This window comes from Oncorhynchus nerka, linkage group LG16 (genome assembly GCF_034236695.1).
Source record: "Oncorhynchus nerka isolate Pitt River linkage group LG16, Oner_Uvic_2.0, whole genome shotgun sequence".
In the NCBI taxonomy this organism is placed as follows: Eukaryota; Metazoa; Chordata; class Actinopteri; order Salmoniformes; family Salmonidae; genus Oncorhynchus; species Oncorhynchus nerka.
Window position 1 is genome coordinate 26,033,484 of NC_088411.1, and position 27,184 is coordinate 26,060,667.

At 41.6% G+C, this 27,184-nt stretch overlaps 2 protein-coding genes across 2 annotated transcripts; one reads left to right on the forward strand and one right to left on the reverse strand.

Annotated features, from left to right (window-relative positions):
* Nucleotides 1-1,640: 1,640 nt before the first annotated feature.
* On the forward strand, nucleotides 1,641-19,864 carry map3k21 (mitogen-activated protein kinase kinase kinase 21). Its single transcript, XM_029685263.2, is given in 12 exon segments — nucleotides 1,641-2,597; nucleotides 2,600-3,329; nucleotides 9,062-9,242; nucleotides 9,921-10,069; nucleotides 10,459-10,634; nucleotides 12,482-12,722; nucleotides 13,211-13,327; nucleotides 13,529-13,633; nucleotides 14,194-14,344; nucleotides 14,447-14,544; nucleotides 14,649-15,413; nucleotides 15,539-19,864. Coding segments are annotated over 12 exon segments (3,150 nt in total). The 5' UTR covers nucleotides 1,641-2,555; the 3' UTR covers nucleotides 15,934-19,864.
* Nucleotides 17,495-23,150, reverse strand: il22ra2 (interleukin 22 receptor, alpha 2). Its single transcript, XM_029685266.2, has 6 exons — nucleotides 23,047-23,150; nucleotides 22,794-22,926; nucleotides 22,156-22,334; nucleotides 21,864-22,033; nucleotides 21,210-21,386; nucleotides 17,495-20,785 (listed from the first exon to the last, which is right to left on the reverse strand). The coding sequence occupies exons 1-5, from the start codon at nucleotides 23,108-23,110 to the stop codon at nucleotides 21,237-21,239; spliced, it is 696 nt and encodes a 231-aa protein (XP_029541126.1). The 5' UTR covers nucleotides 23,111-23,150; the 3' UTR covers nucleotides 17,495-20,785; nucleotides 21,210-21,236.
* Nucleotides 23,151-27,184: the final 4,034 nt, after the last annotated feature.

Sequence of the window (27,184 nt, forward strand, 5' to 3'; positions counted from 1 at the left end):
ACAGCCATCACTAACATTGAGTGGCTGCTGCCAACATACTGACTCAATCTCTAGCCACTTTAATAATAAAAAATTGGATGTAATAAATGTATCACTATAGTGTCACAGGCCGGCTCATAGCCTGTGGCAAAAATGAGGGGACACAAACAACAGGTATAGGCCAATCAAAAAGGTTCTTTATTATAAACCAAACTATTAACTTTAAACTAAGAAAAAGGAATGAGGTGTGAATGTATCATAATGTAAGGTGTATGTAAAGTGCAGGGATGCGTGAATCTGTGTGTGTGAATGACTGAGTGAAAACTATGCAAAACTACAAAGGCACAAACAAAACAGGATCATACCTGGAGCAGAGAGAGAGAGAGAAGAGTGACTAGTGAAGCCGTTTAAATGCCCTGAGCCCAGGTGACTCCAATCACTAACGACCCTCCTCTGCCTGCAGGAGGAACCGCCCCTGCACTGCAGAGGAGGAGCCGTGACACTAGTCACTTTAAACTATACCAGGCTATCCGATTCCTACTTGCAGGCTATCCTATTACTACTTACAGAATATCCAATTCCTGCTTGCAGGCAACCCGATTCCTGCTATAAAGTACTTTTCCTAGATGTAGGCAAACTGATTCCTACTGGCAGGCTATCCAATTCCTGCATCACGTGATTGAAGGTAAACCAATCCCTATATGTCGGCAAACCGATTCCCACTATTGGAGACACCAGACAGATTCAGTCTTATAAAATTGTTCTGCCAAATTGAACACCACAATTTTGTGGATGAAGAGGACAAGATATTTTTCACCATTAAGGTTTGGCTGGAAAACAGACAGTCCCTCACAGAGATTTTTGAATAAGGTCTCTTATCTTTTTAAGTTGTGGCCAGAGGGATGTCTGGGTCCAAGCTGCGCCAAACAGGTCAAAAAGTCAAGTTGCTCTCATCCGGGTCATGGCACCAAATGTTGTGGAAAACTCGAGCCAAAGATTAGGCAGAGACTAATTTAAAATGATAATAGTGAATCTTTAATACATATGAGCAGCTGGAAGGTAGATCCCCCTCTGATCGCAGTCAGGGAAAGAGCTTGAAGAATAAATGGTTACATGTCCCTGAAATAGTGGAAGGTGATAATACTATCATATTGTTTACACAACAGTCCTTTTATACAAGCAACAGTTCAAGAACACAGTATTAGTGTTAGGGTGCAGTGATAATAGGACTCTATGAAATGCATAACATCACAGTCTAACACAAAACAATAAGATAACCCTTGAGAAGTTACAACAGCTCCCCCCAATTCTGCCATAACATCCTAGACAGTATGTACAGTTAATTATATGCCTAGCTTATAGACAAAAATGAATGTAGGCTAGTTTATGTATAATTAATCAACAGTTATATCTGTTTGGTTGAAGTTGTGATTGTCGTGTTGGTGGTCATGAGATAATGGTTTTACACATGGCAGCATTGTAATTCATTATTACTGCTGTCATCAATAATATGGCATAATATGCCATCACTGCGCGCACTCTTCTGCACACGGAGGCTCCTCCCCTTGTTTTCCTGTAGAGACATTTATGTCACGTGAGGGGAAATCCACCAATCTGCGTGTTCAAGAGCTAAACTGGAGCGAGCGAGAAAACTTCCCAACAGGACCAGCCCGCTGCTCAGGCAGCCCAGTGTGTGTAGTAAGAGCGATATCGGGGGCCGTGCAGATTGTTCTGAGGAAAGTTGATGGAACGTTTGGTTATCTTTCGGATCCTAGCGAATCATTAAAACGCAACAAAACTTCGTATTGTTGGCTACACGAGGATTCATACTGACAAGACATTAGCTACATTTATATTCAAACTTTTTAAAGTGTCAATGGGCTGACGACCTAAGCTAGCTAGCGTAACGAATGAGCTAGCTAACTAAAGGTTTGGAGAGCGATTAAACTAACGTTAGCTAAACTTGCCAGCTAAAAGTTAGATGAAAACGTAGCTCGGCTACCAACAATGATATAGCTACTACTGTTGGCGTATGTTTCTGGTGTTAAACCCAAGTTTATTTCGACTGAATGTGCAGGTAACGTTACTATTTTGGCACTTAAACTTCATAGCCTGCTAGATAATTCAGGAGCTAACGTTAGCACAGCTACTGTAGGTATGGGTTTTTTCTAGTTACTAAGCTAGCTAGCAGTAATTGGGGGTTATTTTTCACTGTCCGTAGTGGAACTGGGTCAACGTCCACGTACACCCTGATAAGTAGCTAGCTACATAAAAAATGCCTTGTTCTTTAAAACTAGCGTAACTTTATAGGTGACTAGCTAGCTAGTCTTAGCACTCTAACTAGGTAACGTTACTAGCTAACCTAATGAATAGTTGACACAAATAAACTTGACCAGAGTGGCGACGTGGAGGAAAGTGGCAAACGTGTCTTGCCAGGACATTGGAATACCATGTTGGGACCGTCTTGACCATTTGTGAAATCGTTCTGAACGATTCACGAGCATTCCAATGAGTGTAGAGGTCGTTTGATTTTGCAGCAGCTTTGCACCCTATGGTTCTGCTACAGACACCGAGAAATGGATGTTTCCAAGGCTGGTTTCCCAAACGATGAGGGGCGACCAAAGACACTGGAGAGCATGACTGGACAGATTCCCCCAACGCAAGAGCTTGGGCTCATTCTGCTCCTCTTTCCCGGTCGCTGTGGACGGCTGTGTTTGACTATGGAAGTACTGGAGAAGACGAACTTAGTCTGCGGCGGGGGGACGTGGTTGAGGTCCTCTCGAAGGATGCTGCGATCTCGGGAGATGAAGGATGGTGGACGGGTAAAATTAACCACCGAGTTGGGATTTTCCCTGCGAATTATGTTACTTATCAACCTGCAATTTACAGACTTCCCGACGGTAGCACTGTAGGGGTGCGGGAGCGTCCGAGTACTCCCGTGCAAATAGATTTTAGTGAACTCGTTTTAGAGGAAATAATTGGTGTCGGGGGATTCGGTAAAGTTTACCGAGGGGCATGGAAGGACCAAGAGGTTGCTGTAAAGGCAGCGCGACAGGATCCTGACGAAGACATTACTGCAACTTCGGATGGTGTTAAACAAGAGGCCAAGCTCTTCTCCATGCTACAACATCCCAATATAATAAAACTTGAAGGTGTCTGTCTTGAGGAGCCGAACCTTTGCTTGGTGATGGAATATGCTCGTGGAGGGACTCTTAACCGGGCTTTGACAGGCCGGAGGATACCCCCACACATTCTTGTCAACTGGGCTGTTCAAATCGCCAGGGGCATGCACTACTTACACGAGGAGGCTGTTGTGCCCATTATTCACCGTGACCTGAAATCCTGTAACAGTAAGCAACATATCAATATTACCATCTGCTCAAAATAACCACCCATCACTTTCCAGAACAGATGAGAATCTGAGCATGGCCATAGGAATGGTCAACAATCTCCTCTACCAACTAAAACATTACCCTAAAGCTCATGAATACACTTTTACTATCATTGTAAAACTGACAAACATATCTCCTAGCATCAAGAAATGTTGGGTTTTGCACATTGTCTGATTAGGAAAGCTGCCTAGAATGCTATTGTAATGTTAGCTCAGCTGCTGTACTTAAACTTCAGGTGACCCTGCATGCAAGTTGTAGATAGGCCTGCAACTGAGAGTTGAGGGTTGGCATTTGAAGGAATGATTTGTGGAACCCAGAGCAAGGTCTTCTCCGCCATGACTTTCCCTGTTCAAACTATCACACAAACTCTCTGAAACCCTCTTATGCTAATCCCACATTAATGATATCCTAGAACATGATGAGGATGATGATCATATTAATTCACTAATCAATCAAACACCTGGCCACAGTGGCATGTTGAAAGATAACTATTGTCATACTTGTTGACACACACAGTGAGCTCCAAAAGTATTGGGGCAGTGAAACATGTTTTGCCTCTACTCCAGCACTTTAGATTTGAAATTATACAATTAGACTGATGTTAAAGTGCAGACAATCAGCTTCAATTTGAGGGTATTTTCATCCATATTGGGTGAACCGTTTATAAATTATAGCACTTCCCCCCCCCCATTTTAGAGGACTAAAAGTATTGGGTCAAATTTACTTAAGTGTATTAAAGTAGTCAAAAGTTTAGTATTTGATACCACATTAATAGCGGGCAATTATTGCATCAAGCTTGTGACTTGACAAATTGTTTGTGGTTGTTTCCGATTATTTTGTGCCCAATAGCAATGAATGGTAAGTAATGTATTGTAATTTTAGAGTCACTTTTATTGTAAATAAGAAAATAGTATATTTTTAAACACTACATTCATGTGTATGCTACCATGATTATGGATAGTCCTGAATGAATCGTGAATAATGATGAGCTTGAAATTTACACTTACAAATATCATACCCCCCCCCAAAATGCTCACCTCCCCTGATATTTTAATGGTGAGACATTAGCATGTTTTGAGTATGTATTATTATTCACGATTGATTCAGGACTATCCGTAATCATGGTAGCTTCCATATGAATGTAGAAGTGTTCACCCAATATGGTTGTAAATACCCTAAAATTAAAGCTGACAATCTGCATGTTAACCTCCATAGTCATTGTATCATTTCAAATCCCAAGAACAGAGTACGGAGCCGAAACAAAATGTGAGCCCCAAAAGTATTGGTACAGTATCTGTCCCATATTGCGTGACATAATTGAACGGAAACTCTGTGACAATACATTAAGTTAAAGGTGCAAAATGCAGAAATCGCTCTGCCATTTCCGGGTTGGTAAAATTATAATAGTTTGCCTAATTTCAGTTTGTTACAAAACAAGCAAGTGTAGAGAATCATCTTACCTTCTAAACCACTGTGCAATATCTTTTCACTAAACAAAACTATTGTATTTTCAGCTGGGAAGCTGGTGTACAAAACTAAAATTAAGACACAAATATGAAACTTAACTGGAAGCATAGAAATAGTGCACATAGAACAGATTTACCCCTTCTTAGACTTGCTTTCATTGCGAATGACAGATCTATGACACATGTCTATGCTAATTTGGTCAGGTTGCCCAAAAAGTTAAATATTACAGATTTAATTTAAGTTGGCCAAAGCAGTAATGTTTTACATTCTGACCCAAATACGTCAGTCTGCCTTTGGGAAGTGCAGAATCATTGCTGCTATGAAATTGCACCATCTCCGCATTCCATTAATTTCCACAGGCAACTTTCCCTCTCCCAACTGTCCTTTTCGGTCACCCCTATGAACTTCAGAGGCCTGTACAAGCAGCTGAGAGCTCTCCATCTGCTTGTCGTTCTGTTAGGCATGTGGCTGATCCTCAGAAACCCAGATCCTCTTCAGTGCATGTGAGAACCAAGCAGGGCCCTAAAGAAGGATCTTTGTATGCAGGGGGGGACCCTTGAGAGGATGTGAAGTAAGATCAACGTTTGCTCAGCTGGGGTCCCTAACCCCAACACCCCAGAAATATTGTCTCAAATTAAGCCCCTGATTTACTAAACACTCAACTTCAAACCATGTCATCAGTGTATGTGCTCCTAAATTACATGAGTGCTGTTACAATGTTGGAGCTCACAACTGTAATGATAATATGGTCATTTTCCTAAGCCTCTCATATTAGGCTTATATGGCCCATGTGAAAATCAAACCCACAATCCCAGTGTTGCAAGAACCAACCCAAACTGAGCCACTAGAAAACATGAAGATTCTAGAACTGACCCTTGCTACAGTTGGGTTTTAGGCATGTTTTTCAGTTGGTGAGAATATTTAGGCTCAAACCTTGGTGGGGCTTTTGAGGCCTCTGAGTCGTCCCTCTAAATAATGCATTAACATTTTTTAGATTACTATGACTGTGTCTATGTACTTCAGAGAGAGACATCACCACTGTGTTGTGTGAAACATGATTCTGGCACAGTGTCCGTTCTGCGGTATACCGATAGTGGCTTGTCTTATCAGGTTCAGATTTCTCAGAACGTGAACCTTGTTCGTCAATTCATTTAGCTGTATTTTTGTTTTTCCCCCGGGGAATCCTACACGTGTCTACATAGTACTGTCAGATGTGGGGGTGTGGGCAAACCCAACCTCTTCTATTGAACAGCTATTCGGGTAGCACATGTTAAATGGACAATAGACACTGGCTCACACCCCACCCCCAAGCAGCACTGCACTGCTAACACAAGTTAGTATGTGTATCTTTCCACATTATTGTGACAGACAGCACTGGTAGCTTGCTGAATTGAATTGGGGGGAAATGTGTTTGTTTAAGGGGCTCACTAAATTTACCCACTGACCCCCACTGGGAACTATATACTTTCTGTTTAAACCAGTTACTTAGGACACCAGCCACAAATAAGGGAGCCCAGAGGGCAATTCATCTGTGGGATATTGTTGTGAATGTTTGTCTTGAGCATGTGTTGTAAGATGAGGCAAAATGCAGTGCACAAACTTTCACGACCCAACTACCTTCACCTTCAGAACTGATCAACCCACAATTTACTTGGTGTAGTACTACACACTGATTTGATCAATGATTATTTTAAGGGATTATCAAAAAGTCAGTGAAATTGTGTGTCTTTGTGTGTCTTAATCTTTTAATACCTCGGTCGAAGGAGGAATGCCGCTAATGAGGGGCAAAAGCTTAACATAAGTTTGCACAATGGAGTGGTCAAGCACTAGTTGCTAGGTGACAGCAGCCACAAGAATGCCCAGACTCCTGGGTCTGAAAGGCTTAATTTCATTATATTTAATCTCCACAACAGCTGCAACTTTTAAATTCTTCAAAAAAATTTTTTTTACAAGAGGTTATTCCTTCTTGCTGATTGGAGCTGGAGAGCAGAGAGGTACTGTAGATGGACGCAATGTTCATTGGCAGGCAGTGCAGAGCACACTGAAACTTGGCCTCTTGCCAGCCCTCATAACACTTTAATTTTGTAGTTTCGGGCACAGAGATGCAAAGGTTAAAGAATGTCAAGAATCTCGCTCCAGAATGGAGGTAACAATAGTGCCCTGTTGGAGTGCACACAGTGTTATTTTGTGTATCCAAGTCATGGCTATTTTTGCGTCTAGCGCTCAAGTTTACTCCCTAACCTATAAAATTGTTACTGTAAATATATATGCCCTTACAGAGGAGGGTTTAAGTAAGCTAAGCATTACTATAGATTGCAAGGAAACTTTCTTCTTTTTTTTTTTTACTTCCCTGCAATTAACCACAATAATGAGTAGTTCGCTTACTGTAGTTTTTTTCTGAAAGGAGAACTGGAAAAGCTTTGAGTGTTTTTTTAAATTATTGCCGCCAAAGAACTGCCTATTATCCGGCATCTTGAATAGCCCAACAGCTGGAGAAAACCTGACTGACTCAACCCAGTGTTCTGTCTACAAATTATCACCTTCAGCTGGTACCTTTTAAGGCTAACTCTTTTGTTTATATAGTGTGGTAGAAACACAAGGGAAATGGTCTGAAAAAGAACAGGGGGAAAGACATTTTTCTCAGTGCCACCCAGGCCTACGCCCAAATAGACCAACTATAGGTCTAGTCTATGTTAGAAATAATCAACAAATTGGTTTTTAAAGATGGTCTAGTCCTTTAGGCTGTGGTTTGCTCCCCTCCCTGCTACTGAATCATGTTAATTACTATGGCAGAGCTCAGGTTCCGACATCCACATCTGAGGAAACTCCTTTAAAGGCCTGAAATGTGCCATGGGCGTCTCACTGAAATACAGCCTATGTCAACCCGACTTGTATTCAGAGGTTTGGACCAGCATTCAGGGTAAGGTTAGCATTAGTATATCATGTAATCAGGGAGGCTGTTATCAATGAACATATCACTTTTCTGTATCCTGTTCGGGAAAAATATAGAGTTATGTCGGGTAACTAGCCTAATCAGAATTTATAGAATCATGAACAATGAGATGAAACCGCTGTATTTTATAGGCTCTCATTAAGCTAGAAAAACCTGTTTTGAAATGGAATACCAAATGTCACATTTAGGAATAGGCCTAGTTTCTTCCTATAAGCCTACTTGAATATTGTGCCACTCTAAGGAACATATTTAAATCTAAATGAAGGTTGTTGCTATGTCAGTTACAGTATATTTATCTTCTACAAATAACACACAAATAAGGACAAAAATAATCTTACACTGCCATAGCTCTCCACAATATTGTTGCTATCCTTGTCCACTGATTTTGTTACATTACCCTCCAGATGTAGCCTATGTTGTGTGCTTTGTCACCCTCTCATTTGGCAAGTCAGTGACTGTGAGCTGGCAGTAGAGTCAAGGTCTCTTCTGGCTGTCCTTATCTACTTTATGCTCTATTCTGGAGTAGATTATTATTAACATTCCGGGCATGGGAAAGTTAAAAGTGTTCCCTTGTAAAATTAAATATGTGTTGTAGTTTTTAGATAATGGTGTTTTGTTAGCTTGGCCAAGTTTGATATGGTATTGATATGGAGGAGTCAAGGACAGAATGAGCTGATATCTGACATTCAGGCAACCACCCCCAGTCTTAGAGACTGTTACACATTCTCTTTAATCAACAGGTGTCCAAACCTGGGGTGAATGCCAATGTTAATAGGTTCTTAATAAGTAGAAGGTGGCACACCTGCCAAAGTAAACAATGGCCTCCCTTCTTTAGCTAGGCCTATAGTTTGGGTACAGTATGTAATATCCATATTGTCTATATGTCCATGAGGAAGAATGTCTTCTAAATGAGGAGTAGTAATCTGGTTTCACTGCATATTTATATTGTTTGAATCGCACAAAGTGCTTTATATTCTTCTTTAAATAAAGCAAAAACTGCAGTCCTCAGAACACTTCATACTGTTTCTAGCCTATTCATTCAGTTAAAGGGTGGTGTGTTCGGTTTTGCCTTACAGACAGGTTCTGTATGTATCAGTATAAAGAATGTTTAAGACCTGGGGACAGATCTATTATAATGCTGTCATCTTGAAAAAGCCGAACACACGACCATGAAGAAGCGGATTTTTAAAATTTGTTTTTACACCTAGAAGATATCCCATTGTGTGTCGCCAAACCAACCCTCTCCTCTGTCCTCTACTTTTTTACCTAGTTTTGTTGCTTGAAAAAATTGAGAACGATGACATTGGAAGGAAGACTTTGAAGATCACAGACTTTGGCCTAGCCAGAGAGTGGCACAACACCACCAAGATGAGTGCTGCTGGCACGTACTCATGGATGGCCCCCGAAGTCATCAAGTCCTCCCTCTTCTCCAAAGGCAGCGATGTCTGGAGGTAAAAAAAATAACAGCACGCTCCTTCTACTCTCTGTTCCAAACACAGTCAGACTGGAATCAATAGGGTTTTTAGGAAATTATGATTTGGAAAGGTGGCACCATGATACTCCTTTAATTTTAAGACATTTAGAAACATTTGTCCTGGCATATTTCTGATAAGTGCTCTCCCGTGTTTCTACACCTGCATTGCTTGCTGTTTGGGGTTTTAGGCTGGGTTTCTGTACAGCACTTTGAGATATCAGCTGATGTAATATATATATATATATATATATATAAAAAATACATTTGATTTGTTATTTTGTTTAAACCAAAACTGTTTTATCAGGTAACTTTCTGTTCTACTACTATGTGCAGTATAGCCTACAGTGGCCCTGAACACCCTCCATTGGTAGCTACAATCTGATGCATCAGGAGCTAACATTAATTTCATGAAAGGTGATTACTGTAGGCTTGGTGCTTAATCTCAACAGGATCATTTGTGTTTGCACTGTACAGGTAAAAAAAACATTTTACTGCCATTATTTAGTATTCAACATGTCCATTATTCAAGAACAAGTTCCTCTAAACAGCAGGTTTAAGCACCATAAGAAAGGTTTAGGCAATGTGAATTTGAGTGTTAAAATAGTGTTATAATATTAGGACATTGTGCTCACTGTATCTGTGTTCTCTCTACTAGTTATGGGGTCCTGTTATGGGAGTTGCTGACAGGAGAGGTACCTTATCGTGGGATTGATGGGCTGGCTGTGGCCTATGGTGTGGCTGTCAACAAGTTAACCCTCCCTATTCCATCCACCTGCCCAGAACCCTTCGCCAAGCTCATGGAAGGTGCACTCACCAAGTCCGACCATCCATCTGTTCCCATTTTTTAAGAACTCATGTTGCCTGAAGTACATTCGTAGGATAATACATTCTCATTCCAGGACATTTGTGTGTGTATTTGGTCGCTGGTTCAAATATCCAAACCGACACTGGTGAAAAATCTGCAGATGGGCCCTTGAGCAAGGCACTTAACCCTAATTTGCTCCAGGGTGCCGTACTACTATGTCTGACCCTGTAAAACAACCCATTTCACTGCACCAATATGGTGTATGTGACAATAAATCATATATACTTCAAAATAATTATAATAATTACATCACACAACTAGATATTGGTATTGATTTAGTTCCAGAACATTGATCCCAATCTTGGTTCCACATTGTTGTTTATCTCAGAGTGCTGGGAGCAGGACCCCCACATCCGGCCGTCGTTTGCCTCTATCCTGGAGCAGCTGACAGCCATAGAGGAGGCGGTGATGGCCACTATGCCCCAAGACTCCTTCCACTCCATGCAGGAGGACTGGAGGGTGGAGATCCAGGAGATGTTTGACGAGCTCAGGACAAAGGAGAAGGTACAGGTTTAGGAGCTTAATTTGATCACTCTTTTGTTGCTGTGACAATGTAGGTCAAATTAAGACCATACATCTGTAATAACAGCAAGTGTCACATCCCTCCCCATATGCCTTCGTTCATTTGATCAGTGTAGGGGCATGTAATCTCAAACATAATGCCGTGATGTGAATCGTGAGAGGCACTATGTCAGCACTCGGGAAACAGTGCGAGATGTTGTGCAATGTATTTAGAATTTTCACTAAGTACATTTGACCTGTTTTATAATTTACTCATCCTTTGTTGCTTCATTAAGTAGGTAAGGTGTATAGCTCAAGTATAAACTGAGAAGTATAAGGTTAGAAGCGGTTGGAAGGCAGCTGTGCAATAAACCTGTAGTTAAGGAAATGCTATAATTTGAATGGTTAATTTCTGGGAGCGAGCTAATCTTGTCTAACAAAATAAGGTATTAGTGTTAATGGTTTAAAGTATTTCCCCTTGTTAATATGACAAGCTGCTTCCTTTAGTCCCTCCTCTTATATCAAATGGGATTTGTAATTGCTGTATCAAATGCGCTTTCATGTAAATTCAGCTGAATTGTTAAGCAGCAAACTTGGCAAATTACGAAATATGTCAAACCTCTCCCAGGGATTGTCTAGAATTGACATTCTTCATGTTATTTCCCCATACGACACCGGTTCATTTCATTACCTCCTAAAAGGTAACAGAAGCACATTGGAGAACAAGTTATTGTACTGAAACTTGACCACAAGAAATGTACAGAGGTACAATTGTGTGTGTGTTTGTGTGTTATTGTTCCTCCAGTGTGAGTTTCTACATTCCATTGTTAAAGGTTGCATATGATCTAAAACGCTTATCCATCTATATTTCTGAGGGACCATAAGTCTAAACCTACTGTAGGTATAATGAGGTTCAGCTTTCTTCTAAAACTTCAGTGACGTTTTTTGCCGGACGTATATAGGGCTATTGTTTCAGTTGTTGTTTCAGTTATTGTTTCAGTTATTTTTAACACAAATTATTATATAGTTTTTCAACATTACAAGTTGCAACGTTGTTACACAACATAAATCTAATTTTCACTTCAGTGAGTTTGTAAAGCTGCTTTGCAGAAGTAATTCATTAAGGATTATTCAGTTTTATGAGAGGAACCTAAACAAAATCAAGAACATAAAATGCAAATGCTGCCCTGTAGAGGAGATCAACAGATTTTGTTAACCCTAATCATTTGCAATCTAGTTGACAATCAAGCATTGGCAGCCTCTTAGCCAGGCAGTCCAATGCCTCTCTACCACTCTGTAGCTGTGCCTCAGCAACTGAGGGGCCCCCTTTAGCTTGTGGTCTTTGGCTATGTCATCGCTTCCCCACACACCACAAGGTCTCTGCAAAGCTCCATGAAGCCAGTTGGGATTTACAACCTGTGAGTGCTGGCCAGCCTCTCTTAAAAGAGCTCTCCTTCACTCAGGGCTCTGCTCCAGGGCACTGATCACTGCTATGCTGCAGATTTACCGTTGTTATTTGCAAAGGTAAATCTGTAAACAAGGAAGGTATTTGTGAATTATTTTTAGCAAAAATGATAGAAGGGATAAGGAAATAATGCCCTGTCTAGAACCTGTCGATGTGGATATTTTTCCAGTGTTTCCCCTATCAGTGTATTGCAGAGGTGGGCACACCTGCCTATCGCTGTCCCTCCCTCCCTCCTCCTCCTTGGCTTCGATTGGTCTCAATTTATAATTTTGTTACTTTGGGCGAGTCGTGCACCCCACTGAATGAAACATGTAGGGGGAAAAACTATATTATACAGAGTTGTCTGTCATGTGACCCTCCTACATGTGCTCCTTCCTTCCTGTAGGAGCTGCGTTCGCGTGAGGAGGAGCTGACGCGTGCGGCGCTGCAGCAGAAGTCCCACGAGGAGCTGCTGAAGAGGAGGGAGCAGCAGCTGGCGGAGCGGGAGATCAACGTGCTGGAGAGGGAACTCAACATCCTCATCTTCCAGCTCAACAAGGACAAGCCCAACGTCAAGAAGAGGAAGGGCAAGTTCAAACGCAGCCGCCTCAAACTCAAGGACGGCAACCGCATCAGCCTGCCGTCAGGTGGGTGTTTCTGACCGTCTTTCTGTCTTGTCGAGATAGTCTGTCTTTAAGTCAATGTTATCTTCGAGTTGAGAAAAAAAGTTCAACAAATTTTACATCAATGGTAATCTCGGACACCCAGAACAAAAATGTTGTGTTATTTGTTCAAATGCTCAATTAGGTTCTGTCTTTCTCATAGATGTATGAGGTAAGATATTAACGAGACTAAAAAAGTCTCCACCCCCCTAAACGGAAACTCTCAGCCAAAAAAGTGTTCCACTTAAAATCAAAGCTTGAAATCCCGCCCCACCTCACCCAAATCATCTCAAAATATCAGTGATGGAAAACCAAAGCACCGGAACTACTGTTGTTCGTTAGTCATCGCATCCCAGTCTTTTGACAGACATTACGATACCATTTATGTTGCGTAGTCTGTCCACTAGAGATTACACGAATGGTAAAAGCTAAACAAGTGACCAACCACCCTTGCCTGTGTCTCTGTTTTCTAGATTTCCAGCACAAGATCACGGTTCAGGCGTCACCCTCCATGGACAAGAGGAGGAGTCTGAACAGCTCCAGCCCGCCCAGCAGCCCCACACTCATACCCCGCCTCCGGGCTATCCAGTGTAAGTGCACCTTAGACAATCAATCCACATACTGCATTAACACAGGAACACGACAGACCTGGGTTAAAAGCATAACAAAACAATGTAACTATCAAATAAAGTATTTTTTTGTGTGCTTCATTGTGGCATAGCTGTTATGACTGGGTAAGCTTCCCTCTCCAAATGCTGATGTGGTTCTGCGTGAATGTTTTCTCCCTCTAGTGTGTGCCCGCATTGACAGTATTCGAAGGGGCAGTATGTATGTGTATCACCAGGATGTGGATATCACCAGCGAGTGCCAGCCCTCTACTGGGTTTAGGAAGAAAGGCAAGCAACTGTGGCATTGTTGGGATGTGGCCGCTGTGTGTGCACCGGCTAACGTGTTTCTCAACTGCTAAAGTTCTAACAACGGGCTACCAGCTGCTGCCTGTGTGCTTCTGGCTACTAAGACAACTTGATGGACTATCATCATCGCTGATTTTTCCTCTGAAAAGCCCAGGGTGTTTCAGGGTTTTTACTACTACTAATAATAATATGGGTTTGCTTTGAAATGAAGAACACGTTGGGATGCGTCAGAGGCTGTTTGTAACCTGTAATGTTTATCACAGAAGGTGTTTTTTTTTGTTTGCAACCCAACCTGTTCTTGAAATATCACCATCAAAATACTGGGTCTTTTTGATTTCCTAACCAGTGTTCAGCTGCAGGGATTATATTTCTTATTGCGGTGGAGGTTGTCTTCTCAAATAATCCAGTCCTCTAATTGCTTAGCTACTCAGGTGTTTGAAGACTAATATATCTGCTGTTGGCCTGGACTCTCACAGAGATTTGTCACTGGGGCATTGGAGTACTCTGCCAGTTGTTGACTGATGTTCGCTCCTTCATCACAGTGACTCTGGACGAGAGCAACAGGACATGGGGACGAAGCACCATCTACAAGCCGGAGGAGTTTGATGACGTCAAGAAGGGGATTAAGAAGAAGGGGCGAACGTGGGGACCGAGCTCCGTTCAGACCAAGGAGCGGGGAAACTGTGCTGAAAGGTACAGGACATTAGTGTTTCTTTCCATCTCCGTTCAGTATTTCTTCTGTCATCTTCATGGTGTCTGTGTGGGTTGTTTGATGAAACTGACTTGTCCTGGCAGAGTGAGGCCACTGTCTGATGGAAACAACCCCTGGTCCACCAGTCTGGTGAAGTCCCAGAAGTCCGTTCCATTGGCTGCATTGTTTGCAGAGCAGCAAGGTGAGAGAAATCTGTTTTCTAATATAATCAAATGCAACAATACCATTTCTTAGTCCCTGTCAAAAGCTTATCAATGACTATTTGTCTCTGTCCTTCATGTTTAGGGACCAATAAAGATGAGATATGCTCACCAGATAGCTCGGACAACAGCAAACCAAAGCAACTGAAGTTCCCCAATCAGGTCTACATCGATCTACCTCTGTGGAAGGATGAGCAGCAGCAGGGGGGTGAGGGGACGGCAGGAGGCTGCCCTGGGGAAGGCCTGGAGGACCCCAGCACCACCTCAGCCAGCTCCACCAGCACCACCCCCCAGCACACCCCCACCAACAGTCTGAAGAGGGCCTCAGCTCGCCGCCGGACAGATACCGTGCTTTACGTCTGTGCCTCAATGCTGGCCTCGGTGGGGCTGGGCTTCGACCTGCGTGACACACTCAAGGCCCCACCGGGAGACGACCCTGAGCCCCAGCCCAGCGTGGAGAAGAAGAAGAAAGAGGGTCTGTTTCAGCGCGCCACACGCTTCCGCCGCAGCACCAGCCCCCCTTGTGGACGTTCCTCTCGCAAGGAGGAAGCAGCCTTATCCTTGTCGGCGGGCTCCCAAGGCCCTGTCAACCTCATCTCCATGTCCTCCATCTCAGAGTGCAACTCCACCAAGTGCCTCCTGCAGTCGGACGTGGAGGGGCCTGAGCCCATCCCTGTGAAGGAGGTAGACCCCAGAGCACAGCCCAAAAGCGGCTCCCAGCCACAGGGTCCGGGCAGCAGGACTCAAGCTGAGGTCGAGCACCTCCCCCAGCCTGCAGCCCCAGAGCAGACTCCGCCTCAGAGCATGGGCTCCATCCTCCGAAGGAAGAACTCGTCTGTCGTTCAGGACAGTGAGTGAAAGTGACAGTCAGGACTGTATAATGCAGTAATGTTGTTTAATGCTGTGAGGTGACACCACTGTACAACTGCGCCCAGAACTGTTGCAATGAAACTGACTGTTAATTTATTTCCACAGCTAATGGTACATCTGGCTGTCACACGACCTTGTCGGGACAATCTTCCACCACGACCTCTCAGAAGAAGTCTGACAGGGAGGAGACCCCTGAGAGAGCAGCCAGTGGGGAGACTGTTGCTTCCAGACCCCGGCCTTTGTCCCTCCGTGGCAAACCCCACTCCTGGGGTCTCTTGAGGGGCCAAAACAAGAGCTACTCCCTGGGCCACTACTCTGGCGAGAAGAGCGCCAGGAGCCTCAACATCGTCCTCTCTTCCGCTGAGGTTAAGATGGACTGCTCTCTGCTTGACATGGACACGGAGGGGCAGAAACGTGACTGCACCGTGCCCCTCTGCCGAATTCAGAGCAGCCCCAGTCGCCCCTCCGTCTTCGAACTAGAGAAAAAGTTCTTGTCATAGCAGAAATAAGCTGCCTTATTACCAGGGTACCAGAGCAGAATCTTTAACGTTTGAGTTGGATCAACAACTCTTATTTGACATTCCAGGGCATTCCACTGCCCTCATGTTTTTTTTTTTTAACCTGAATGTGGGCCACTGCTGCTTGATGTTACCTGTGCTTTTTTATTTATATCTGTAATATTTTGATAGGTAATTTAATATTGGGGGAAAAAAACATATTTCAATAGCATCAGGTTGATTGAACACATTCCATTTTTTGTTGCAAAAATGGTGCCATTTCTGCACACACATTGGTTTGGAACGTGGCATCTCAAGTTAGAAAATGATGCGTACTTTAAAATGTCAAACCATGTTCATTTGCTTTTGTCTATAAATATATTTTTCTCCAATTTGATTTAATGCTGGTTATTATTTTGTTTTCTATTGATTTTGTTCATCGATTCTATTTTATAGATGCCACAGTGTTTATTTTAGGACAAGTTCTGTCCAATGTCAGAGGTAATATTGAATGTCTTTGGCTCATCTTTGACTTCTGTCTGGAAGTCAACATGTGGCTCAACTGACAGATGTAGAGTAACAGTGCAACCAACAACACTGGAGATGCTAGTCTCAACACTGAAACACTAAGCAAGGCCTGGTCAGCCACTACCTTACCACTATACGACTACACAAGCGTTACAAACAACTGAACCAGTACCACTACTGTACAGACTATTCAGCATTATTCGCTGCTATGTTTTTTGTGGAATATGACCATTTGGCTCGAAACCAATTCACATGGGGGCTTAGTCTACCTAGCTTCCTGTGCAAACACTATTTTGAAGAACAAAGAAATGGTGATTGGATGGGGGGAAAGTATGAAGGTGTTTTATTTGGCTCATCATAAATGTATATTCTGTATGAATGGTTATCATTACAGTATTGATTATTTCACACCTTTGTTCCTAAAGATGGAATGACATTTTGAAAAAACATATTCCAATAGTTGTTTGAGTATCAGATGCAGTATTCCTTAGCTTTTTGTTAATATGAAAATGATTGTTGACAGGAACCGCCTTTTTGATGCACCTAGACTATTCAAGTTGTTATCGTCTAAATATTTAGTCCCATGCAAGTCATCAGTACCGAGCAACATGTAAAACTGTCCTGTAAATATCCAACGTACAGTATTTTTGTTTGTCCCGTTTATACAGTTTTCAAAAAATATTGAAAGTTAATCTTCTTTTGTAGTACTGTTTTAAATCTGGAGTACTTCTCTTTATTTAAATCAACATTCCTAACAGTACATCCCAGTCAGCTGTTGAAGTCAGTACAACTGGAAGAATATCTTATTTTTTTAAAAATGAAACACTGCCTTTGAGATCACATTGTCATAGCTAGATCATTTATGGGATCCTTGCTATATCCTGACATGTTATGCCTGCCATTAATACAACAACTTTGATAAGGCTTTCTTTTTCATACTTTTTATTAGCATTGTGTTTGCTGTGCTTGGGAGAAGAACAGTGCAAGAGATAGAGACAGACATTTACAGATCTTTAGTTATTTATTTTTTTGAAACTTGTTTTATCACATTTTGTTCACACCGCAGAATCCCAGTGCTGTTTTATCCCCATATTAACAATCACAGGCTTTAAGTAATACATCAGTTGACCTCAACCTTCTTTTATACTTGAACCACTTCAAGAATGGCTGATTAGCATGATAGGTCTTTCAACCAGCATGAATCCTCAGAAACCCCCCACGTTCTTTCTGGAACTGTAAATCAACTCAAGACGACCATACTAAACAAATCTGAATGCATACCTTCAGAAAGTATTTACACCCCTTGACTTTTTCAAAAATGTTTAGTCAATTTAAAATGGGTTCAATTGAAATTGTGTCACTGGCCTACACCCAATACCATGTTTTTTTAGAAATGTTTACAAATGAATTAAATATGAAAAGCTGAAATATCTTGATTCAACAACCCCTTTTATGGCAAGCCTAAATAAGTTGCATGTGTGCAATAGTATTTAACAAGATTTTTGAATGACTACCTCATCTCTGTACCCCATACATACAGATAATTGTAAGGTCCCTCAGTCGAGCAGTGAATTTCAAACACAGATTCAACCACGAAGACCAGAGGTTTTCCAATGCCTCGCAAAGGGCACTTATTGGTAGACGGGTAAAAACATTTATTCTTAAAAACAGACATTGAATATCTGTTTGCACATTGGTGAAGTTATTAATTACACACAATCACTACAAAGATACAGGCGTCCTTCCTAACTCAAGTTGCTGGTGAGGAAAAAACTGAGGATGGATCAACATTGTAGTTAATCCACATTAGTAACCTAAATGACAAAGTGAAAAGAAAGCCTGTACAGAAAAGACAAATCCAAAACATGCATCCTGTTTGCAATAAGGCACTAAAGTCAAACTGAAAAAAATGTGGCAATGGAATTAAACTTTGTCCTGAATACAAAGCATTATTTGGGGGGGAAAATCCAACAATCGCCGAGTACCACTCTTCATATTTTCAAACGGTGGTGGCTGCATCATGTTATGAGTATGCTTGGCAAAACTTGAACATGACCATCAAGCAATGATCAACAATCAACTTGACAAGAGCTTGAAGAATTGTTTTTAATAATAATAATGTGCAAATATTGTACAATCCAGGTGTGAAAAGCGCTTAGAGAGACTTACCCAGAAAGACTCACAGATGTAATCTCTGCCAAAGGTGATTCTAACATGTATTAAGTCAGGGGTGTGAATACTTATGTAAATCAGATATTTCTGTATAGGGTATTGTGTGTAGAGATGTGTGACTGTTATCAAAACGTCACGCCAGGGTAAGCCTACACAGCACTTATTTGAAGTGTTTCTAAAATCCCCTATGGGAAAAATGAATGGTGGAAAAACGATTGAAACCATTTCCCTGTTTAACAGCTAGGTTCTATGGGTATCGATGACTCATACTGTGGTACTCTATAGCAGGGTTTCCCAAACTTGGTCCTGAGGATCAGCTGTGTAGTGCTGGGGGGGGGGGGGGAACCCTGAGATAGACGTGAATGAGCTCTGCTGTTGATCTGCAGACTCTCTGTGTTGACGAGGGAGAAAACAACCTGTCTCCTATGTTCCCAACACTTTCACCAAAGCTCAAATTCACTCACATTCCATGAGACAGATTTTTGATACTGTATTTTTAATCAGCCGTTTGGTTTGTGAAATTATGTAAAAGTAAAATTGACAAATATATTTTATTAAAAAAGAAAGTTGATTTGTTATGTAGTATCCATGTACATACTTTTATTTGTGACCTAGTGTATGTATTCTAGTTATTTCCTGAATGAATCATCTGTATTGTGTTTATCCCAAGAAATTGAATACATTGTAATAGATTTTTTTCCTTCATAGATGAGGTTAAACCTGTAAAACATGAAAATGTATGATTTGTAAAAACAAAAAATCCTATTATACATGTATTATACACACATTTGATGGTTATATGGTTATCAAAAACCATAGTCTGAAAACATATTGCCATTCTGTTACAATTCAAAACAAATCTAAGTCAGCATAATAGTGAGAGTAATTTTATTCAGGGTTAAAATTGTTGCTGCATGCGTAAGACTGAATAATGAAATGTGAAATATATGATTCTGTCCCGTGTCATGCTCCATACAGGTTGGTGGAAACAGAACAAATCTATAGTGATATGATGTTAAAGATACAGTATGAGGTAGGATGCATTCATAAAGAGCGATCAAATGGACTGTCGATCTTACACAAAAGGATTTGTTGTACGATTTGAATTGTTGTCTGAGATGACTGTAGTATAAGATAACAAATATGAACAATAATTGTTTTTGAATTATTAGTGTCCCTTCTGTAAATCAACCTCAATAAAGATATCCGCAAGGATATGTTTGTCAAAGCAAAATGAGTAGGTTTTATTTGCATTTGAATACAGTGTAATGAGTAATTTAGCAGACACTTATCCAGAGCAACTTAGAGTCAGTGCATTCAAGTAAGGTAGGTAAGACAACCACATATCAGTCATTGCAAATAAAAAAAGCAGCTTTCTGCAAAACCAGTGCTAGTAAAACTGATTCATTATTTGAATGATTGATTCATTACATTCATTGATTACATGTCAATGTAATCAGGACCCAGGAGACTAATTTACTGGGATTCTATGGCTGTGTGTACACAGGCAGCCAAATTCTGATCTTTGTTCCCCATTATTGGTCTTTTGACCAATCACGTCAAGTATTTTTCGGAGCTGATCTGATTGGTCAAAAGACCAATTAGTGAAAAAAATATCAGAATTGGGCTGCCTGTGTAAAAGCAACCTTAGCAATTATATAGGAGACGGTAGGTTGTTTTGTCCCTCGTCAACACAGACTGCAGAGAACAGCAGAGCTCCTTCACATCTATCTTACAGTGCAACCCCACCCCAACTACACAAGCACCAACTACACAAGGATAGGAATGATTGTGCTTTATCAATATCTACCTATTAGCATAGTGAGGCGGCAAGTAGCCTCGCGGTTAAGAGCGTTGGGCCAGGTTGCTGATTCAAATCCCAGAGCCAGCAAGGTGGACAAATCTGCCATTCTGCCCTTGAGCAAGGCAATTAACCCCCAACAACAACTGCTCCCATGGACATTGATTAAGGCAGCCCCCGCACCTCTCTGATTCAGAGGGGTTGGGTTAAATGCGTAAGACACATTTTGGCAGAATGCATTCAGTACCTGAGGTAATAGTGGATAAATCAGTGTATACTTCAAGTGAGGTTTGATTGTCACAGTATCATGTTGAGTTTCCGGTTTGGCAGAGAAATCCAGGGCTACATTTTCCCCTGCAGGGGGAAATAAAAAGAGGATAGAAACTTAAGTGTCTCAAAGCTAAAACCAAAAACAAATCTGGATGACTTTGCACATGTCAATAATCTAAAAATACAGAACAAGGAAGTGTTTTACTCAAAGGGAAGATTTGACAAAGCAAATGTAATCCCAAGGCACTACTCGCCCCATATGAATATCTCTCTAGGGAGAGATCTCTCTCTCCCAGATGACGGTAATACTTATCCCCTCAATTTGTAATCTTTTGTCCTGGCCGACAGCCTGTTTTGAACAGCCTTTCTCCCCTGACTCCCTGAAAGTGTACAACCGGTCTACACTTTAGTCTACCGACAAAGGCCAGACTCTGATGCTAGCCTCAGCTGGCTGTCTCAGGTGTTGCCTGCTCCCGAGGCGCAAAGTGCTGGGTAACGTAAGGCATACCTGGGGGAAGACATTAGATCCTGGCCCTCACAGTGTGGTGATGCAGGCCCTAGGGCTCTGGGTGCTTCTACGGCCCAGCAGGTGCAAGCGACTCTCGGCCGTCAGGCAGTAGGTGGTCCCGGGGCTCAGATCTGAGATCAGGAGCTGTTTGGCACAGCCCTCCATTTCAAATGTTTCCTTCACAAGGATTAGTCAGAGAATAGGCTTAGACAGAAGTGCTAGAGATATTTTGAGTTGTTAATCATAACTCTGAAGACTTCTGAATCACTTGGCAGCACTCATCAAGTAAAAAGCTTGAAGGATTCTGTGAACCTCAACTATTTCAGTAGTTTATAACTATTCTGTGACCATTTTGTCTCAAGTCTTAAGCTCCCTTTATACCTGATGTTAACATGCAACCTTTGTCTGTGTGTGTAATTTGCATGCACAGAGTGACAAGGACATCTGGTTACAATGCAGACACAGTGGACAGATAAGACACCTTTTAATTACCAAGTGTAGATGCAACAAACCTTGATAAGAAGTGATTGGATCATCACAATCAGATCCCCAAAAACACGTTAGCGCAAGGTATAAACGGGGCATTTGAGTTCAAGTTGGAAAATTCCATTGTTGAGGACAATTGACTAATTATAAAAAATAGAAGCTAGTTACCTCCTCAACATCACTCTGCATGAGGTGTATAGTAAATGACATTCTTTGCAGCCTCCTCACACTGATCCAGCTGCCATTAGGTCTCCTGTGGGGAGAACGTGGAGGCTTGAGCCGGACCACAATGCCTTTCTCCGTCACATGAAGTTTCATAGCCGGTGGGCTGACAGAGGCTGCAAGATACAGAGGCCAAACCACGTTGTCTAGTAACGACAGCTCTGAAATTGTAAATCCTTGTTTACATAAAACACTTCTGATTACCCATTTACCATGGATAGTAATGAGAAGCACTTACTCTCCCACTTAGGGTTGAATCTGGCGGATATGACCCATGGTGATTGAGTCCCTGAGTGGGCTGCATGGACCCTGGCGTAATACCATTCTCTGGAGTCGGATGTCTCCTTGCTCAGGTCACAGAGCAGCCGGCTGATGCCATGACACTCCTTTGCATTGGTCCACTGCTTCTCCCCATATCTGAGGTGGGGAGAAATTTAAGGAATAATCTGAGCCTGTATTCATAAAGCGTCTCAGAGTAGCAACCCCCCGGTCTATATAATCTTATTCGTCATGAAACATAAAACAAAACGTATCCTAGATCAGCACCCCTACTGACACGCTTTACGAATACAGGCCCAGAAATATAAATTGAAACGAAGTAGGAGAGGTGCATGTCACGTCTTGATACATGTACATTTTTTCACCTGTGTTTTACTTGTTGTAAAATGTACAGTTTTTATAAGAAAACATACTGATAAGCATTTCTCATTTGTTTGAACAGAAAATGAAACAACTCCTGAATTGCAATCAGCACATGCCTAGCTCATTGTCCTACATGATTTTGAGCTATAGGACGATATAGTAAACATATGTGTGTTCATATAGTAGCCTATGACAGATTCACAAAGCTTTGACTCAAACAGTTTTGATACGCACACTTTCCACTGGACAAAGTATTGTTGGTCGTTGGTAGAGTTGGCATGTTGCTTCCAATGCAAGACATTTCTGTAGTCTAGGGAGTGGAATTTCACCTCCTGTGGGGCGAAGACATCTAGAGGATATTCTTTGCCTGAAATGGAGACCAGTGTCATAAAGCAAGACATTTTCCCCTAAACTGGAAGAGAGATACACATTGCAGGCATTCGATATTATAACCATGCACCATGTTGAATATTAAGACGGGACTTACTCTCTGAGCAGCGACTGAGCGAGCTGTAGCACAGCAGTAGAGTGGGGATCAGGAGGGATGCCATGTTAGCTGTAGCGCGGTATTATGACATACAGACCTGGTTCAGCTCTGTGCCCTTTTAAACCAACCATAGTTCCCTTTTTTAACTTCCATGAGAGGCATAGTTATCTTGTTTGTGACGTTTTCTCCATAATATAGATGATATGAAGATATTATGACAGATTTAGCTCAACTCAGTGCCACTTTTAACTATGGAAGTTAAAAGAGGGAACAAAAGGTTTGTGACGACACGGCACATATGGTAATATAGATAAACAAGCAGAAAATTGTAAAGGCAACAATCGTACGTTTACTTTGTAGATAATATTTTGGTTTAACCCTTGTGAAGATGGATAGAGAAAAAACTTAGTGCCAATATTAACATCTGTACCGGCTACTGCACTATATATACAGTGGGGCAAAACAAGTATTTAGTCAACCACCAATTGTGCAAGTTCTCCCACTTAAAAAGATGAGAGGCCTGTAATTTTCATCATAGGTACACTTCAACTGTGACAGACAAAATGAGAAAAAAAAAATCCAGAAAATCACATTGTAGGATTTTTAATGAATTTATTTGCAAATTATGGTGGAAAATAAGTATTTGGTCACCTACAAACAAGCAAGATTTCTGGCTCTCACAGACCTGTAACTTCTTCGTTAAGAGGCTCCTCTGTCCTCCACTCATTACCTGTATTAATGGCACCTGTTTGAACTTGTTATCAGTATAAAAGACACCTGTCCACAACCCCAAACAGTCACACTCCGAACTCCACTATGGCCTGCACTATGGCCGAGACCAAAGAGCTGTTAAAGGACACCAGAAACAACATTGTAGACCTGCACCAGGCTGGGAAGACTGAATCTGCAATAGGTAAGCAGCTTGGTTTGAAGAAATCAACTGTGGGAGCAATTATTAGGAAATGGAAGACATACAAGACCACTGATAATCTCCCTCGATCTGGGGCTCCACGCAAGATCTCACCCCATGGGGTCAAAATGATCACAAGAACGGTGAGCAAAAATCCCAAACCACATGGGGGATGTAGTGAATGACTTGCAGAGAGCTGGGACCAAAGTAACAAAGCCTACCATCAGTAACACACTACGCCGCCAGGGACTCAAATCCTGCAGTGCCAGAACTCCATGTAAGCCAGTACATGTCCAGGCCCGTCTGAAGTTTGCTAGAGAGCATTTGGATGATCCAGAAGAAGATTGGGAGAATGCTGAGTTGCATCCAAAGAACACCATACCTACTGTGAAGCATGGGGGTGGAAACATCATGCTTTGGGGCTGTTTTTCTGCAAAGGGACCAGGACGACTGATCCGTGTAAAGGAAAGAATGAATGGGGCCATGTATCGTGAGATTTTGAGTGAAAACCTCCTTCCATCAGCAAGGGCATTGAAGATGAAACGTGGCTGGGTCTTTCAGCATGACAATGATCCCAAACACACCGCCCAGGCAACGAAGGAGTGGCTTTCTAAGAAGCATTTCAAGGTCCTGGAGTGGCCTAGCCAGTCTCCAGATCTCAACCCCATAGAAAATCTTTGGAGGGAGTTGAAAGTCCGTGTTGCCCAGCAACAGCCCCCAAACATCACTGCTCTAGAGGAGATCTGAATGGAGGAATGGGCCAAAATACCAGCAACAGTGTGTGAAAACCTTGTGAAGACTTACAGAAAACAAAGCCTACCAGACCTCTGTCATTGCCAACAAAGGGTATATAACAAAGTATTGAGAAACTTTTGTTATTGACCAAATACTTATTTTCCACCACAATTTGCAAATAAATTCATTAAAAAATCCTATAATGTGATTTTCTGGATTTTTTTTTCTCATTTTGTCTGTCATAATTGAAGTGTGCCTATGATGAAAATTACAGGCCTCTCTAAATACTTTTTTGCCCCACTGTATGTATATATATATATATATACATACACACACACACACACAACTGCACTGTCTGATAAATTAATTGAATTATGCAACTGGTGCCATAGAGTTGTGTGAAGTTTGTTAGAATATTTTTTAGGATCAATGTGTGTGGGCAAATCACACCTTCACACGAATACAAGATAATATTATGCTGGCATGAATACTAACGTGCTAGTGTAGAGGCGTAAAGCAGTGTCATGGGTTCAGATGTGTGGGTGGATGTTGGCTTGAGGTGTGTGTGGGTGTTGTATGAATAGGCATCTGGAACACAGGGGCTGGAACAGATAAAAAGCTGACCTTTACCATACTTCCTCAATTCAAACTTACTTCAACTTTGTAGTAATTGCCATTTATGGCAATTTGTCCATACCTGTGACAAAGCATAAATGAATAAACCCCAATGACCTTGAGTCAAATTAGGCTTTGCAGTTGATCAAAACATACTACCTATTGCATTTAGAAAGTGCATTATGGTAAGAAAAACAAATGATCCTACGATTCACTTCATATAAATAAAAGTATATTCTATGCCATTTTATTCTATACTAAACAAAAATCAGACAGTTTGTGTAAAAATTATTTGGTTGTGCAAACCCAGCTTCATCAGCTGTCCAGGAGGTTGGTCTCAGACAATCCCGCAGGTGAAGAAGTCGGATGTGGATGTCCTGGGCTGGCGTAGTTACACATGGTCTGCGGTTGTCAGGCCGGTTGGACATAGTGCCAAATTCTCTAAAATGACAGCGGCTTATGGTAGAGAAATGGACATTCAATTTTCTAGCAAGAGCTTGGACATTCCTGCAGTCAGCATGCCAATTGCATGCCCCCTCAAACTTGAGACATCAGTGGCATTGTGTTGTGTGACAAAACTACACATTTTAGACTGACCTTTTATTGTCTCCAGTACAAGGTGCACCTGTGTAATGATCATGCAATTTAATCAGCTTCTTGATAAGCCACACAGATGGATGGATTATGTTGGCAAAGGAGAAATGCTCACTAACAGGGACGTAAACAGATTTGTGCACAACATATGGAACATTTCTGGGATATTTTATTTAAGCTCATGAAACCAACACTTTACATTTATATTTTTGTTCAGTATATTTTATGAATATCCTTGTGTGACATCAACGGTAATGTAGAAGTTTTCTCAAGAAGAAGCAAATCATGTGCAGGCATACAAAGAGTGTTTTTGTGAAAGTATCCTGACAACCTTTGACGTGGTTGCCTTGGAGCCATTTTGGGGCATCCCCAGCTGTTCTATCCCATCACTGTTTCACTGCGGCCCTCCTTTCTCCTCCTGTTGATTTACACCTGCTCCCCGTGAGAGCCAGGCTTTTGTAATGGCCCTGAGGCTCCCACATACATTCTCAGAACTAGAACAATGGGAATATCTGATTTACTTTTCACTGGTAGTAATTAAAGGCAGAGGAATTGTCTCCTCTTACTGGAAACTAGTCTAGGGGCCGCTTCCTGATGCACAGTCTGCCCATGCCATTTAGAGGAACGAGCAGGTAGTGATTACTTAAAATGTCAAATGAAAACAAACAGACATCCGGCGTTTCTTCCTTATTTAGTAGTAGTAGTAGTACCTTTGTGAGGTAGAATTTCAATAAAAGCAGTTGAGGTCTTTCCTGTTAAGATCTGCTCCACTCTTCATTCAATACTATTTGTTTGGCTTTGCTGAAATACCTACTTTCCTTCCTCTATGGTAGAATTTCATTGACATGAAAATGTCCTTCAGACATCCCTGAAAGCATAACAATTTGTTTGCTCTTTCAAATCTGTATTTAATATCATAGTAATTACAATAATCAATTTAATTTGCTTATAATAGATATAAATAGTATACAGTGCATTCAGAAACTATTCAGACCCCTTTAATTTTCTTCACATTTTGTTACGGTACAGCCTTTTTCTGAAATGGATTCAATTATTTTCTCCCCTCATCAATCTACACACAATACCCTATAATGATTGTGTTGAGGCACAGATCTGGGGAAGGGTACAAAAAAAAACAATTCTGTAGCATTGAAGATCCAAGAACACAAATGGCCTCCATCATTCTTAAATGGAAGAAGTTTGGAACCACCAAAGACTCTTCCTAGAGCTGGCCGCCTGGCCAAACTGAGTAACTGGGGAAGAAGGGCCTTGGTCAGGGAGGTG